This window comes from Alexandromys fortis, unplaced genomic scaffold (genome assembly GCF_014885135.2).
Source record: "Alexandromys fortis isolate MF-2015 unplaced genomic scaffold, M_Fortis_MF-2015_v1.1 scaffold_65, whole genome shotgun sequence".
Lineage (NCBI taxonomy): Eukaryota > Metazoa > Chordata > Mammalia > Rodentia > Cricetidae > Alexandromys > Alexandromys fortis.
The window spans coordinates 9,662,551-9,679,705 of record NW_026067986.1 but is presented as its reverse complement, the minus strand read 5'-3'; the positions used below and the strand labels follow the sequence as shown (position 1 = coordinate 9,679,705).

The following is a 17,155-nucleotide window of genomic DNA, read 5'->3' as shown; positions in this document are numbered from 1 at the left end:
GCTTGAACTACCACACTCAGTTTATATATTTTTAAATTCAACAAATAATGTTCTATCAGTTTAATCAAAACTCTTGACACAACCTCTTGACACAGTTGAATATCTACCCTAATGAAAAATATGTCAAATAGAATTGAAGTTAGAAGTCCATTTAATAATTTCTCTTCTTCTCAACAGTAGTGTATTTTATGCTTCCTTGCAGTCAAGAAACTATAGCCCTGCCTTAGAGTAATTGCTAACTGACAGGTGTAACAAGTAAAAACACTGGATGTTGTAGCGAGGTATGATGGCATCTGCCTTTAATTCTAGTACTCAAGAGGCAGAGGCAGGCAGATCTCTGTTAGTTCAAGGACTATCCTGAGTACATAGCGAGTTCCAGGACCCCAAGGGCTAATAGTAAGATCTTGTATCAAAAACAGAAACAACTAAAAAAAAAAAACCTGTTTTCCCTAGTTATCCTGAGTTTGACATAAAAAAAAAAAAAAAAAAACCTGTTTTCCCTAGTTATCCTGAGTTTGACATATTCCACATAGCTTTTTAGTTCAAGTATGTACTGTTGCCAATGTGTAGAACATATGAGAAACTGTTTCTGTTGATCCGGCTTCTTGGAACATTTCTTTTTGCTACAAGAGTCTGTTTTCAAGTTTCCCGTTCACAATCTTATTCATACATTCAAAACCAAAGTCCGACTTTTGAATGACCTGTGGGTGAGTTTCCTTTTGCTGTCCTAAGATCAGAATTAAGGGAGGTCAGAGGCAGATCTTGACTGATAATCTAAGCAGATAGGCCTGGAAGTTTCCTAAACAAATACAGTTTTAGTCACAGGACAGTGAGAACACAATTTGTGGCTGTGTGGCCTCTTTCCCCTGGTGATGTAATTAATACTCCTTGGGTTTTATTTACTCAAGGTGAGTTGAGGAAAAAGACATTTACTCAGGCCTCCTCTGAGGACATCAAAATTACTGGGCTCTTACTTTCCTCAATCCTGGGAAACACATCCTAAATGGATTTGCTAGTCTTCTGTCCTCTGATTAGAATAAAGATGTTTGGGTTTACCTTGGGTTCATTCTGATCTTGTATTTTGACTTTGCAGAGTGTATGGCAGGAATTCCATCCTTGAAGAAACCTTTGTAATCACTATTCCTCAAGTATGCTTTCACTCTCTCCCTCTACACGAGCACAGCAGGGGTGATTTTTTTTTTTTTCTGGGCGGTGGGGGAGAGAGGGCGATTTGAGACAGGGATTCTCTGTGTAACAGCCCTGGCTATCCTGGAACTAGCTCTTGTAGACCAGCTTGGCCTTGACCTCACAGAGACCAGCCTGCCTCTGCCTCCAGAGTTCTGGCAATAAAAGCATGCACCACCACCACCCAGCTGTGGCAGTGACTTTAGAAAGAATCCCTTTCCCTAGATATTTAAGTCTTTAGGTTTTTGGGGTGGTGGTGGTGGTGGTAGATTTTCTGGTAAAATTCAAAGCAATTGAACAAATAACTTGATTTCTCTTGATGGCAAATTTTCTCTAATTCTCTTAATGCTAAGTAACTCAAAGGGAATTCATTTTAGTATTATCCTCTGTTCCCAAGTTTTATGGGACTGAATCCCTAGCAGGTACTTCACTGACAAATACTTATATACAAACCAAACAGGCTTGGAACAGCTTCTAGGGTTTTGTTTTTTTTTTTCACTCCCTAAGTAATTGTTTACTGGAAGAGACTGTTTTGAGATTCCTGGAGGCAGGATCACCATTTCAGATTGAGGTTGAGTTAAGAAAATCCTGATCTTTATTGTCAAAACGATTCTGGAAAACAGTGAAGCAGATGACATCATAGGGAGCACAGCTCAGGATGAATGTGGGATCCCAGGGTGAACCTGAAGAAAAAATTGGAAAAAATACCATTAAAATAGACAAAGAAGACATTTTGGTTTTGTTAACAGTATCCGGAACAGAACTGTTTCTTCCTGGAATGCCTAGTTGCAGTATAACACTCACATAAAAATAAAAGAGTGTACACCTGGAAGAGCTACAGCCCCAATGAATAAACCAAAGAAGCTAACATTGATCCAAGGAAGGAGGAAAATCACTGCAATTTTTCAGTTTGATGGGATATAACTTTCTAGTTCATCCTTAAGATTGTCTGAATTGAGCGATCTCCACTGGAATGGGCCTGAGCCAGTGACTTCAGTGGAAACAGGCCTGAGGCAGCAACCTCCACAGGAATAAGCATGAGCCAGTGACCTCCACAGAAGCCACCACTGAGAGAGCAGGCTCAAGACAGAAACTTCTGCACGACCAGGCATGAATCAGCAAACTTCAAGGGAGCAGGCCCTAGCCAGCAACTTCCTTCAGAGCAGTCCTGAGCCAGTAACCTCTGCTGGAGCAGGCCCAAGCAACCAACCTCCCTGAGAGCAGGCCCGAAAATGCCCGGGATTGCAGAGCAACAGACCACCAATAAAAACTAGTGGTCTTAAAACAGTAAGACTTGAGCAACCAAATATAGATGAAGCAGAATAAAATGACCTAAAAAATAACTTTAGGAGAATGTTTGAGGCCCTTAAAAAGGAAATGAAAAATTTCCTCAAAGAAATGGAGGAAAGGACAAACAAAAAATTGGAAGAAATCAACAAATCCCTTAAAGAAAACAAAAAACAAAACAAAACAAAAAACAATCAACAGTGAAAGAAACTGTTCAAGACTTGAAAACAGAAATAGAGACAATAAAGAAAACACAAACCAAGGGAATTATAGAAATTGAAATTATGAGGAAAAGATCAGGAACCACAAATGCAAGCATAAACAGCAGTATACAAGAGATGGAAGAGAGAATCTCAAGTGCTGAAGATTCGATAGAGGAAACAGGTCAAAGAAACATTAAATCTAGCAAAAGCTTAACACAAAATATCCAGGAAATATGGAACACCATGAAAAGACCAAACCTAAAAAAAATTAGAAGTCCAACTCAAAAACACAGAAAATATATTCAACAAGGTTATAGAAGAAAACTTTCCCACCTAAAAAAGATGTGCATATGAAGATACAAGAAACTTAGAGAACACCAAATAGACTGGATAAAAAAATGCCCCCTCACCACATAATAATCAAAACACTAAACATACAGCATAAAGAAAAGAATATTAAGAGCTGCAAAGGAAAAAGGTCAAGTAACATGTAAAGGTAGACCTATCCGAATTACACCTTACTTCTCAGTGCAAACAATGAAAGCCAGAAGGTCCTAGTAGAGCTTTATGCAGACATTAAGAGACCACAGATGCAGCCCAGAATACTATACACAGCAAAACTTTCAATCACCATAGATGGACAAAACAAGATATTCCATGACAGAACCAGATTTAACCAATACCTAGCCACACACCCAGCCCTACAGAAAGTACTAGAAGGGAAATTGCAACCCAGTGAAGTTGGCTACGTCCTCAAAACACAGGAAATAGATGATCAAGCAGCAAATACCAAAGAAGAGAAAAAGAGACACAATAACACTACCAACAACAAAAACTAAAATAACAGGAACTAGCAATCACTGGTAATTAATATCCTTTAATATAAATAGACTCATCTATAAAAAGATACAGGCTAACAGATTTGATACAAAAACAGAATCCATCCTCTGCTGCATACAAGAAACACACCTCAACCTCAAAGACAGACATCGCCTTAGAGTAATCAAATGGACCTAGGAAACAAGCTGGTGTAGCTATCCTAATATCTAACAAAATAGACTTCAAACTAAAATCAGTCGTAAGAGACATTTCATATTAGTCATAGTAAAATCCAACAAGTTGAAACCTCAATACTGAACATGTGTGTCCCAAATACAAGGGCACTCACATTTGTAAAAGAAACACTTCTAAAGCTTAAACACACATTAAACCCCACACACTAACAGTGGGAGACTTCAACACCCCACTCTCACCAATGGACAGGTCTGTCAGACAGAACTGAACAAGAAATAAAGGAACTTACAGGTGTTATGACTGAAATGGACTTAACAGACATCTATAGAACATTCCATCCAAACATAAAAAAATATACCTTCTCAACACCTCATGGAACCTTCTCAAAAACACTACATACTAGGTAACAAAGCAAACCGCAACAGATACAAAAAAAAAAGAATAACCCCATGTATCTTGTCACATCACCATGGCTTAAAATTAGAGTTTCAACAGCAGCACTAATTCCAGAAAGCCCATAAACACATGGAAATTAAACAATGCTCACCTGAAGCATCAATGGGTCGAGGAAGAAATAAAGGGAGAAATTAAAGACTTCCTAAAATTCAATGAAAATGACCATACAACGTACCCAAGTTTATGGGACACAACAAAACCAGTGTTAAGAGGAAAGTTCCTAGCACTAAATGCCTTCATAAAGAACCTGGAAAAAAACAAAATAGGAACAAAGAAAACAACACAAAGAATCAATAAGGCAAAGAGTTGGTTCTTTGAGGAAATCAACAAAATAGACAAACGTTTATCCAAACTAACCAAAAGGCAGAGAGAAGGAGAGACCTAAACAGAGAACTCTCAACAGAGGACTCTAAAAAGGCTCAAAGACACTTAAGGAAATGATCAACATCCTTAGTCAGCAGAGAAATGCGAATCAAAACAACTCTGAGATTCTATCTTGCACCTGTAAGAATGGCCAAGATCAAAGACACTGATGACAGTTTATTCTGGAGAGGATGTGGGGTAAAGTTAACACTCGTCCATTGCTGATGCGAGTGCAAACTGGTACAGCCACTTTGGATATCAGTATGGCAATTTCTCAGAAAATTAGGAAACAACCTACCTCAAGATCAAGCAATACCACTTTTGGGTATATACCCAAAGGATGCTCAATCGTACCACAAGGGCATGTGCTCAACTATGTTCATAGCAGCACTGTTTGTCACAGCCAGAAACTGGAAACAACCTAAATGCCCCTTGACTGAAGAATAGATAAGGAAAATGTGGTACATTTACATAATGGAGTACTACACAGCAGGAAAAAAAATGACACCTTGAAATTTGCAGGCAAATGGATGGAGCTAGAAAACATCATATTGAGTGAGGTAACCCAGACCCAGAAAGACAATTATCGCATGTACTCATTCATAAGTGTTTTTTAAACACAACAAAAGAAAATCAGTCCACAAATCACAATCCCAGAGAACTTAGACAACAATGAGGACCCTAAGAGAGACATACATGGATCTAATCTACATGGGAAATAGAAAAAGACAAGATCTCCTCAGTAAATTGGGAGCATGCGAGAGATAGAAGGGGAGGGGAGAGGATGGGAGGAGAGAAAAATATGTAGCTCAATAAAAAAAATGTTCAAACTACAAGGGACTGTATACTTTCCAACTAAATGCTGCAAAGCTACAGGAGCTTTCCTTCAATATTCATTTCAGCTCTAGACCTATGGCTCATTGCTAAATTACAAATTTTTTATCAATCATAATTAGGTTCATGGCTTTCAAATGGCAAGTAATTACATAAAGCAGCATAGTTGTTTCTTATATACAACTTAGGGGTATTCATTTTTGAATGATTTTTATTCCTGTTTAAAGTAGTATCTTGGATTACTGTCTTAGGGTTACTCCTGCTGTGATGAAACACCAGAACCAAAAGAAGGTTGGGGAGGAAAGGGTTTATTTCAGTTTACACTTCAGGTTAATAGTCCATCACCGAGGGAAGTCAGGGCAGGAACTGACGCAGAGGACATAGAGGGGTGATGCTTCCTGGCGTGATCCTGGCTTGCTCAGTAGACTTTTCTTTCTTCCTTCTTCATTTCATCTATATCCCACATCCCAGCACCCATCAGCCTAGTGGTGGTAAAACCCACAATATGCTGGGCCCTCCTCCATAATCACTAATTAAGAAAATGCCTTACAGCTGGATCTTCTGGAGGCATTTTCCCAGTATTTCCTTTCTTCCAGATTAACTCTAGCTTGTGTCGGGTACAGTTGCCTATATCCTACCTATAGTTTAAGAAGTTTCATAGCCTCATTACTAACCTTTTAAACCCACCTTATCCTTACACTTCTATATTCTGATGGTTTTGTTTCCTTTTGTACTGTCCGTTCTTCCCCTATTATAATTTTCCTGTGCAGCCTGAACCTAGGGCCTCATCCACGCTAGGCAAGAGCTCTACCACTGAGCTACATCACTAGCTCTAACTAAATTATAATTTGTATTATTTGTCAGTGAACTTTAGTTAGTTGCTAATGGACCGAGTTATATTCTGATAGCTTGGTTTTGGGCTTACAATGTTTTTACACCTGTAGTATTTTAAAAATTTAAATATTCATTCTGTTTACCAATTTAAAAAACTTAAATCTTGCTGGGCAAAGTGGTGTGGCACACCTTAAATGCCCAGCACTTGGGAGGCAGAAGCAGACAGATCTGAGTTAAGGTCAGTGTGGTCTACAAGTTAGTTCCAAGACAGAGAAAACATGTCTAGAAAAAAGCAAAGGAAAAAAAAAAAACTTTAAATCTTGTTCAGGAAGTGAGTTAATCAACAAATATTATATATACTGATAACCAAAATTTGAAATAGTAGTTATATATGATTTTCTACTATAATGTAAATGACCTAAGTTATTTAGGTTTTCATTTTTTTTAATGCCATAACTATGGTGGGAAAATGAAATAAATAAAACTGATCTACTCTACCAGGGTAGGAGGAATGACGGACATGGGCATTTCGAGGTTTGGTGCCTAGAAAGAGCAGTAGGCAAGCTACTAAGAGAATTTAGCATAGAATCATTTATTTTAAAATTATTTACAAATTTAGCATTAGTCTCATTTTATGTACTTCCTAAGAACCCCTAATTCTGCCTGGATAGAGCACACATTAGTCAAACTACTTAGCTATTTTCATTTTTCTCTTTAATGAATCATCTATTGATTTCATAAACTATGTTGGAAACTCTCAAGTATTTTACTCATTTTTTGCCAACGAACTACTAAAGCTTTACCTTTAGTACACTTTTTATCAAAGTTGCTACTTCACTCTAAGGTCAGTCAGGGTTGTGTGAACTGCACCTCCACGATTGTTCCTTCCGCTTCTTTTGACTATGTTGAGCCCAGGGTTTCAAGTCCTCTGATCAACAAGTATTCCAACACATCCGCCTTTAAGACACTGCTTCTGACCTTAGAATATTCTGGTTTGGTCAGAGAGGCTGGCCATCTAATCCCAGAGCTAGGTATACAGGGGCATGCTGTTGTGCCCACTTCTTTACATCGGTAATAGGAATTGTATTCAGGGACTGGCAAAATGGCTAAGGGGAAGGGCATTGGCCACCAAGCTTGAAAGGAAAGAACTGCCCCAAGTTCACCTTTGACCCCTGCACCCCTCCCCCAGGTAAGTAAATTAAAACAAACTTTTAAAAAACTTAAGCACTCATGCTTGTATAACAAGCCCTTTAGGACTGAGCCATATCTCCAGCACTTTTTTCTCTTTTGAGAAGCATTTTCTTAGTATTTCAGAGTAAGACAAAGCACCATTTTAACAAAATGCAAATGTTTAATTTTTCAAAACTTAACTATACTAATGAAAATAAATTATAAACAACCTTCAATATTTGTACATTATCTTCATATAACTATAACAGTGCTTTCAAAAGACATCTTGTAAAGGATATTTCCACAATACCATGTTTCAAAAATAGGGCAACATTAAAGAACATTAGTCTGAAATATATCTCACAATGCTGAGAGGTATACTGTTCTTTATCAAATTAACCATACTTTTATTCAAAATAACATGGCTTTTAAAGACAATTATTTCTTGTCCATTTCAGTGATTTCTTGGATCCAAAACAAGATCTGTGTATTTATTTCTTTGAAGACATCATTTGTTGACCGTCCTTTCACTGCCATGGAGTGATTTGCCTTCTCAATCCAGTGGATTTTACTGGGAGCTTGCATCTTCTGCGCCACCTTCTCCAGCAAGTTCTAAAGAGGAAAAAGAAGAAGATTGGATGGGCACTCCCTCCAGAGGCCTCACTACACACCTGCTCTAGTGCAGCTTCAGAGACAATGCAGTACACAGCGAGGCACTACAGCAGTGTCAGCCCTATAACACAGTACACCAAGCATTGCTGACAAGGAAAACTTGTAGGCAGGTCAGAGTTATTCAAATGTTTTCCCAAAAATCTTTCTCCCAAGAAAACTGTGTGTTCTGGAAAACAGTAGTCCATAATACTTAGCTAATATTCAGGGATATATGAATTCTGCTAACGCTTACTTGAGAGACAATAACAATCTGCCACAAAGCTGAAATGATAAACCAAATGTATACCCTGGTATCTCCCAAATCATAACAATCAGATATTACTAATTCTTCAAATAAGGATGAAATCTATTTACCAAATCCCTTTCTAGGGAGATCTATTTTATTAGTATGCTTTTAGTTTTATGTGCTACAAAGCTACAGGGAACAAAGACACACAACTAGACATAAGCATTTTTTGTCTTGTTTCTGACAGGGTGGATATAGCCCCAGCCGACCTGGAACTCCCTATATTCAAGGCTGGTCTTGAACTAACAGAGATCCACCAGCCTCTGTCTCCTGAGTTTGGGATTAAGGGTGTGGGTCACCAGGTCCAGAAGCTGAATATGGCAGGCAATAATCTTGCCTCTAATATAGTTTACTCATACAAATACAGAGTTCCAATTCACCTTTTCACACATTTCATCTGCTGAACCTGACACAAACAGTACAGGATCCTTTATACGAAAGAGATCTTCGTCCCTGAGTTTCTGCTGCTGCTTTGGATGGTGCAGTGGGTAAGAAATACAAATGAGACCTCGAACAAAATCATCAGTGTCATCTAGCTCAGTGTGACACATTACAGAAGCAGCTGCTCTTGAGCCCATCGAACGACCTAAAACCAATTAAGTTCAATTAGAAATAAATATTTACATACAATAGTAGCAATGGTATGGTAAAATTAGTTTTGCTGTTCTTCATACTTACAGAGGGAAAAAAAATCACAACTCAAAAAAGAGCAGCAAGCAATAAATTCTAATGCTTTTAATGGAATCTTATAGCTTTATGAAAAGCTAAAAATGGATGTAGCTTACCCCAAATTTTAAAAAGAAACAATTATTTTTCTCAATACTTAAAAGGTGAAGAAACTCTCAATGAATCATTTGCAAGAGTAATAAAATGTAGTGAGTAAGAGAATCTTATTTTATATTTAAACACATAAATGCCTTAAGCATATAAAGCTTAATAAAGTATCAAGGTTATGTATCAAAACAAAATAATTTGTTTTGTTTTGAAGACAGGGTTTCTCTGTTTAACAGCCCTAGCTGTCTTGAAACTCACTCTGTAGATCAATTAGCTTGGCCCCCAAATCAGAGATTCGCTTGCCTCTGCCTCAAGTGTGGGAATTGAAGTTGTGTGCTATCACCCAGCTAAAACAAATTCTTAAATTAACCTCCTGCTATCAGTCTTAATATTGATAATGAAGTTATTACTAACACTTACCTCCAAGAAAAACACCAGCAAGTTTGTACTCTCCTGAGGTCTTTAGGTAATTCTAGATAAATCAAAACAAATGATCAGTTCCTTTCATGTCATACTCCCCTGGATATTCTTGTCATTACTGATATATACAAATTTATGCAAAGACATAATTTACCGAAGATACAGTTCTTTCCTCTTCTTGTCATGTGTTCACTATTAATCCTTATGTCAGCTAATATGTCAGGGAAAATCAATTTGCCTTCATAAAAATATTTAAGCAGTAAACTGTTAGGACACAGTCCAAGAATGGAGTTATGTGAGAATTCTGAGTGCTTGTGAGAAAACTCAAAGAAAACGAGTACTGTGACCTCAGTTTCTTCAAATCAGAATTGTTCTTGGCCTGTGTTTTTATGGTCTCCCAGGTGCAGCAGACAGGAGTGAATTTACTTCAGCTGTGGTTATTCACACGCCTCTATTGAAATACATGTTTTTGCAACGTGTCTTGTTCTTGTGATTGAACATCTTACATGATTCGACTTTTCTTAACATGCAGAATATAAATCATCTGATGCTCTAAACAAAGTTGGTTACTGCACGAGGCTTTCGCCTGTCTAAAATTTATTGGCTCCTTTCTCCCAGGTCTCACCACCTCCATAGTGGTAAACAAGTGGCACCCGAACAGGGAAGGACCTGAATTCAGCCATGAGAGAGCCAAACGGAGCAGAAACTAGGGAAGCCTTTGCTGTATGCCAAATTGTGCGTAATTTCTTAAAGAAATAATGACCACAAGTATCAAAATCACAACTACTAGATTGCTTGCAAGTTGGTTATGATTATAATCCTGGTTTTCAGAAGAAGGAATTTTACATGAAGTAGTATGGGATAGAGTCTAAAATATTATAAAGGCATTTAGCAAGGAGTAAAAGATCCTTGTTTAATTTGGGGTCACCTGGGCATTGATTTCAACTGTTATTAAAATACTTATTAATCATGATAAATAATTCCTTAATAGTTAGACCTTAAAATTGATAGAGGCAAGAAGGGAAATTTCCCTGTGCAGTAAAAATAAATAAATAAAATAAAAAACAGAAATGGTGACACCTATGCCAGGAATTGTTGCCTCAGCCCCCTTACTGGATCCTCCTTTAAACACTTATCTCCATTGTATGAAAAATGACCTTGAAGTATGGGGTGAGGAATATGATAATTGATTTAATCTTGAATTGTCTCTACTTTTTGTGAGAATTTAGGAGATCCCATGTAAAAGCTAACTTTACAACCCAGGCACGGGTGGGAAAAGTAATTCCTCCATCGACGTCTCCCTGGCCTCATGAGCTGTCGCTTGGTACTTCCTGTGCCAATTTCAGCAAAATCAAAATTCTTACCTAATTCCACACTAACTAATCTATTAAGACTCTAGAAGGAAAGACGGCATTGGACAGTCCTCACACATTATTTCCAGAGCAAAGGAGGAACCTACAGCTATTTGAATCCAGACCAAAAAAGCATTTATCTATCAAGTGGATTCTTTCACTGCCTTCAAACTCATTTTCCCCACTAAATTGTCTCCTACAGCTATTACAGCACAAGAGGATAATCCTTTGGATTATTTGCACCATAAGGGCCATAAAATATTGCTTACCTTATTGTTCCAGTTCAATTAGTAAATAAAGGCAGGACCCAATGTAAACAATCATATGGGCCTCCTTCCAAGCTATTCTTCATAATTTCCTGATCAATATGATAGTGTAACTAATAGTACTGGCCAGTTTGAATCTCTGTTGTTGGTGGCAGAAAATTCCAATGTTCCCACCATTCTATTATAAATTGTTTGTTTACAGGATATTTAACAATTTATAAATTTATGAATCAAATGACAGTTAGATTTACCTAAAACATCTCAAATCAAAACCACTCTGAATATCCTATTATTAATATTATTTTATTATCCTATTTAATATTATTTTATTAAAATAAAAATGGGGAGAAGTTGGAACATAGTCCAAGAATGGAGTCAAATGAGAATTCTGAGTGCTTGTGAGAAAATGCCAAGAAAATAAGATTAGATTCTTGTAACCTCAGTTTCTTCAAAACACAAAATTGTTCCTGGAATGGGTTTTTATGCTCCTCCCAGCTGTACTGGCTAGGAGGGAGTTTACTTCAGCTGTTACTTCTATGCCGCTAGATGGAAAAACCTATTTTTGCCATATGTGGCTTGTCCTTGTAACCGAACACCTTACTCATGCGATTCTTAACTCTGAAATTGTCTGAAACTCTAAATAAAGTGAGCAACTGCACGAGCCTTTAGTCCACCTCATTTTTAGGTTTCCCCTCTCCCAAGTGCGTGTCTCCAACTAGAGTGGTAAACAGTTAACTTGATAAAGAATTGTATTTTAAAAGCTAGTAGAAGTTTCAAATCTGATGAAAATACTAGCATAGAATGGTGGTATATTTGTATATGCATAATAGTACAGTAGGTTTAATAACCTAGATCGGCACAACTATATTCTAAGATCACATTTCCCAGTGAGAAAATTCTACATAGCTTCTTTGGCAGCAGCATGAGGGAACACTGACGATGTGAGCCTTCATCTCCATGAAAACAAACCGATGACAAAAAGAGAAACATGAACACTAATAGCCTATGTGCACTGCCACGTTTCTAAGGAAATTAGAAATTATTTTTATCTAAAAATTAGATAACAAAATACCTTAAATTTATGAAGAATTTTAAGCAGAACCTTATTACAAGTAAATATATTTTTCTTACCAAAACTGCTTTATATGCCTTAATTCTATGTACAATATTAAGGCCTTTGCAAGTAAATCTTAGGCAAAAAAACCCATGAGATGCAAGATGGGATGCCAGTGACATCAAATGAGGAAGATTCATATCTCCTGATGCTCCATGTGTAAGAATTATTCCATATGCTATGTTCTTGTTAGGTACCAAACAAACGGCATCCAGTAATTTATTTCCAAAAGGTATTTTTAATTTAACCTAAAATTCAAGAGAATAAAAGGATCAAATTATTTCCTTGACTATTTAGACAAATGAATAAATACACGTATTTGTTTTGTAAGACTCATGGCCTCCAAACAAGTCCTGATATATTTAAGAACTGTTTACTGTCAGGTGCTTTAAGTGCTATGCATCAACTCTTGTAAGCATTCCTTATAATTCTACAAGGAAGTACTATTGCTACTTCCCAGATAAGGCACAACAGATTAAGTAACTTGCTCAAGGTTACATAGCTTTTACTCCCCAACTCTAATTCTGTACTGCCTCTCACCATGCAAACTGAAAATAAGACTATTACACAGAACTGATGATTAACCCATCTCCCCAAAAGTTTAATCTGAAGATACAGAACACATGATACTATCTTACCTCCGTATGACTCATTTTCACTGTTGGATAATAAACACAAAGTGCATTACATCCAAGAAGCAAATGACATCTCCCTGAAAAGAAGATTCTGTTGTGAAAGGTGAGTTGTCAGACATGGGAATGACCCCCAAACTATGAATGAGCACATTCAAAAGCTGAAATAAACACAACCAGAAACTAGTTTTCTACAAACTGGTATCTATATTTATTACTTACTCTTGTATCACTTTCAAGAGTTTTATGGGTACTCAAAACTAATTACAGGAGCTGGCAGACATAAATCAAATGGGATACTTTGATGCAGAGGCCTTAGAATAGTTCACTCCAAATAGGATGCTGTACCTTTACAAAAATATTTTTGAAATATATTTATAAGAATATATATTTGTAAGAATCTTCATTCTTGCTGGGTGTTGGTGACACATGCCTTTAATCCCAGCACTAGGGAGGCAGAGGCAGGCGGATCTCTGAGTTCGAGGCCAGCCTGGTCTACAAGAGCTAGTTCCAGGACAGCCAGGGCTACACAGAGAAACCCTGTCTCAAAAAACCAAAAAGAATATTCATTCTTACTCCAACTTACTTTCTATATATGTACTAAATAATTTTCTTCATTATTCCTTTTTCCATATAATCTCGACCATTTTTAATTTCCCTGCAGCTATGAAATCATTTTCATCATTTCATTCCCCCTTTGCAACAGAAGTATGTAACCACAGTCTTTGTCATGTGATCCTACTGGCTTTGGGTTTGGCTACTGGAACATTTCAAAGTGCCACTTCAGTGTTGAGCTATGGCAAATTTCTAGAAATTTAGCACTGAATTTCACCCTGAACCATAGAGAAAAACTATCCCAGGAAGTTTTTCATTTTCAGCAAAAATTCCATAATGAAGACAGCTTAAGCAATTCTGAAGTCAAATTAAAGCCTGGAAATCAGTCTAAATCACAACTGATCTGAAGAACCATTAAGCATGAATGGGTGCAAGCCACTGTAGTTTTTGTGACTGCTGTTCAGTACCCAGTCCCTTGCATTTTAAGAGAGCTTTCATTTTTCAGCACATCATTTTGCACCAGAATTTCCATTATCATCCATAGGCCTTCACTGGCACTTGTTTATTAACTAGGTACATAGTAATATTGCTCAAAGCTCACAAGACACCAAGAATATATTGACTCATTCCACTTTTGCCTTGCACTCAGAACTCCTCTCAAGGAAACCGGTATTACTTGCTTCCTGTGACTCTTTCTAGGTGATATTATACTTACAGGTATATCTACTTATAGGTATATTTGTAAGAAAATTTCACAGGCGGGGAAATGCTACATCAAATCTGTTCATAATTAAAAAAAATACTTTTCATTTTAATAATAGGCAGCACGTACATCTATCAATTTTTTGTGTTGCATGTGTGTATGTGCAAGCGCACATATGCGTGTGCCTGCACGTGTCAGCCAGAAGTACACATCAGGTGTCTTCTGCTACTCTTATTTATCAAGATAAGGTCTCTCATTCAATTTGGAGCTCATCAATTTGGGTAAGCTGGTTGGCTAGCCAATAAGCTTTAGTTACTCTGGGTTCATCCAGTTTAGGCCTGGTTTCTAAATGGATGCTGGGGATCAAACAACAATATTCCCAGCTTTTACAACTGGTATTTTATCAGTCAGAACATCTCCCAAGCTCCCAGTATAAAATTAAAAAAAAATAAAAATGTAAATAGTGAGGTCTCTTTGCATTTAATTTACCATTAAATTCCTTACTATTTGCCAGGAGCAACCATTAACTGGTGTGTGTATGTGTGTGTGTGTGTGTGTGTGTGTGCTGGCGCGCGTGTGTTTCCTCATTGCCTTGTTCATCCCAGCCCCACTGTCTTGGGTCTGGAAGTTATTAATCTGGATACTAAAGTTTTAGAAGTTGAAAAAAGTAGATGAAGAAATTATGGCTTTGGCCCTCATTTTCATAAATATATCTTTACAAATGCCTGTCTTGGATTCTCTAGTTAAAAAAAAATTGTTTTTTTTTTGTTTTGTTTTGTTTTGTTATTTTGAGTCAGGGTTTCTCTGTGTAAACAGCTCTGGCTGTCCTGGAACTAGCTTGGTAGGCTATGCTGGTCTCAAACTCACAGAGAGCCATCTGCCTCTGCTTCCGAAGGGCTGGGATTAAAGGCCTGCACCAAAACCTGCCTCCCCCCCCCCAAAAAAAAAAACCCCTTATTTTTGTCAAAATAAGCCTCCTTTCTGTCTTCTAATCATGGGGGACATAAGCACTCAAGAGTGTGAAAGGGGAAAAGGAATCTAAATATAGGACTGCTCCTTAAAAAAATTTAACCTAACACTTCCTAAGTCTTCCACCTCTGCCCACATCAACGCACTTCCAACTCTATCTGGTGCTGCCAGTTTCTGTGTGTTCTGAACGGTATGATTTATTCACACCAGTTGACGAGTTTTATTGCGTCCCTCACTGCTGGTTTAGCCACTGCTTCTTAAGAGTTCATTATTCAACTTCTCTATTTCCCAAGGTTTCTATCCCAGTGTCCAAAATAAATAAATAAATAAATAAAAATAAAAAAGAGGGGCAGCCAGGTTGGGTGGGTATGCCTATAATCTCAGTACGTGGAAAAAAAAAAAAATCACTGCAAGTTTGAGACCAGGCTGAGAAAAGACCCTGTCTCAAAAACACCAAACACAAAACAAAACAAAACAACAAAAAAACCAAACATCCTTCCCTGTAATTTCGATGACATTTCAGAAATCAGTAAAATTAGAAGCAGGTTTTCCATTTACCATCCACCTAGAAGGCTCTTCCAGAGCAACCTGGGGTTTTTTAAGGACAAACTCTGCGCTCCTCCGGAGTTCACGATGAACTTGTTCTTCACGACTGTTGCACACGTTTGCTCTAGCCTGCTTCAGTAACCCTGAAAACGTCCCGAGGGTAACAGCTCAAAGCAAGTGATGAGTGTCGATTTTATCGCTAGCATTTTTTTTTTTTTTTTCTGGAAGGATAAGGGAGGACCGAAGCCCGGCTCCGCCTCAACGTCCACAGCCAGCAGATGGAGAAAACAGCTACCAACCCGGTAGATGCAAGGTGACAACCGAATGCTGACCCTTAAATGCGGTTGACGGGGTACCGGTTCCAAACGTCGTTGATCAGCAAGGGGGAGAGTTGGGGGGGGGAGGGGCTCCTTATACTCCGAGGCCGTGTTTGTTTTTTTTTTTGGTCCTACCTTCCACTCAGCCGTCAAAACACTCGGGCCACCTGACTTCCAGTTTAAAAAAAAAAATTAAGTATTGTCTGTTACGTCTGCAGCAAATACGTCGGCTGTCACCGGTCGAACAAAACTGGGAGTCTTACCGGAGGTCGACTCACCAAACGAGAAAGAAAAAAAAAAAAAAATAATACTCCAAACCCGAGGTCAGGGGTCGACGGGAATGGTCGTGGATTCGCTCAACGGACGTGAAGCCCCGGGGGGCCGGGCAGGCGCCCTCCCGCGGGAGCCCCTCACGTCTGGCGGGGAGGCTCGGCTCCCGGTCACCCGCGGCAGCCCACGGACGGACGAGTCTCCGCGGCCCGGCCCCCCTCCTGCCCGCCGCCGCCGTACCCACCCCGTGTCCGCCCTCCCGGGGCTTGCTGCCCGACGGCGGCCGGCTTCCTCCGACGCCTCGGGCGGCCCCCGACGGACAGCCCCCGAGGGGCGGCCCGCCCGGCGCGGCCCCGCTGCCCCCGCTTCCCGCCGCCGCCGCCGCGCTTACCAGCGAGCGCACGAGACACGGCCGGACGCCAACCGCCCTCACTCTCTCCGGGGAGCGAACTAACACGCTCGAAGCGACCGCCTCGCCACCCCCCCTTCAGCGCCGCCCGCTCCTGCGCACGCGTACGCAGGCTCCGCCTCCCTCGGCTCGTGGGATGCGCGCGCGGCACGCCGGGAAGGAGAGTTTTCTCGACGCCCGGAGCTCGGCCCCGCCTCCTGTAGGCGGGGAGCTGGGAGCGGGAGTCGGGGCGCTGGTGCAGCCGAGCAGCGCGGGAAAGCCGCTCGGGTCGCCGCCTCGGCTTCTTCCGGTCCGTTCATCCTTCGGTCAGACGTGGTGTCAGCCCGGACTAGCCCTTTCCCCTCGCCCCGCCGGGGATTCCTTACCGCTAGGCTTTCAGGCGCGTCCACCCCGCTGCCGCATGCGCACAGGACAGCTATGCGTGCGACCCCAGACAAAATCGTGCACTTAAAATATATTTCCTAATTAATTTATTATTGGTGGTATTACTGCGACTTGCTTTCCTTTTGGCAGCTTGACTGCGT

At 39.5% G+C, this 17,155-nt stretch overlaps 1 protein-coding gene across 4 annotated transcripts; it reads right to left on the bottom strand.

The window, feature by feature from the left end:
• Positions 1 to 7,507: 7,507 nt before the first annotated feature.
• On the bottom strand, positions 7,508 to 16,743 carry Tex30 (testis expressed 30). Of its 4 annotated transcripts, XM_050159353.1 has the most exons (7): positions 16,614 to 16,702; positions 15,648 to 15,778; positions 12,869 to 12,942; positions 12,248 to 12,478; positions 9,499 to 9,550; positions 8,685 to 8,890; positions 7,508 to 7,958 (listed from the first exon to the last, which is right to left on the bottom strand). In XM_050159353.1, exons 3-7 carry the CDS (start codon positions 12,881 to 12,883, stop codon positions 7,785 to 7,787), a joined length of 678 nt encoding a protein of 225 aa, XP_050015310.1. In that variant the 5' UTR covers positions 12,884 to 12,942; positions 15,648 to 15,778; positions 16,614 to 16,702; the 3' UTR covers positions 7,508 to 7,784. The 4 variants fall into 4 exon arrangements, with proteins under 4 accessions (XP_050015310.1, XP_050015309.1, XP_050015311.1 ...); XM_050159352.1 differs by lacking the exon at positions 15,648 to 15,778 and having other exon boundaries at positions 16,614 to 16,743; XM_050159354.1 differs by lacking the exon at positions 15,648 to 15,778 and having other exon boundaries at positions 12,869 to 12,956; positions 16,614 to 16,691.
• Between the last annotated feature and the right edge of the window lie 412 nt (positions 16,744 to 17,155).

Bases quoted from the DNA above. Each gene is read 5' to 3' on its own strand.
- Tex30 (XM_050159352.1), bottom strand. The intron at 8,891-9,498 runs GTAAGTGTTAGT...AATTGGTTTTAG, and splicing joins TGCTGGTGTTTTTCTTGGAG to GTCGTTCGATGGGCTCAAGA. The intron at 7,959-8,684 runs GTGAATTGGAAC...TTTCCTCTTTAG, and splicing joins CAGATGAAATGTGTGAAAAG to AACTTGCTGGAGAAGGTGGC.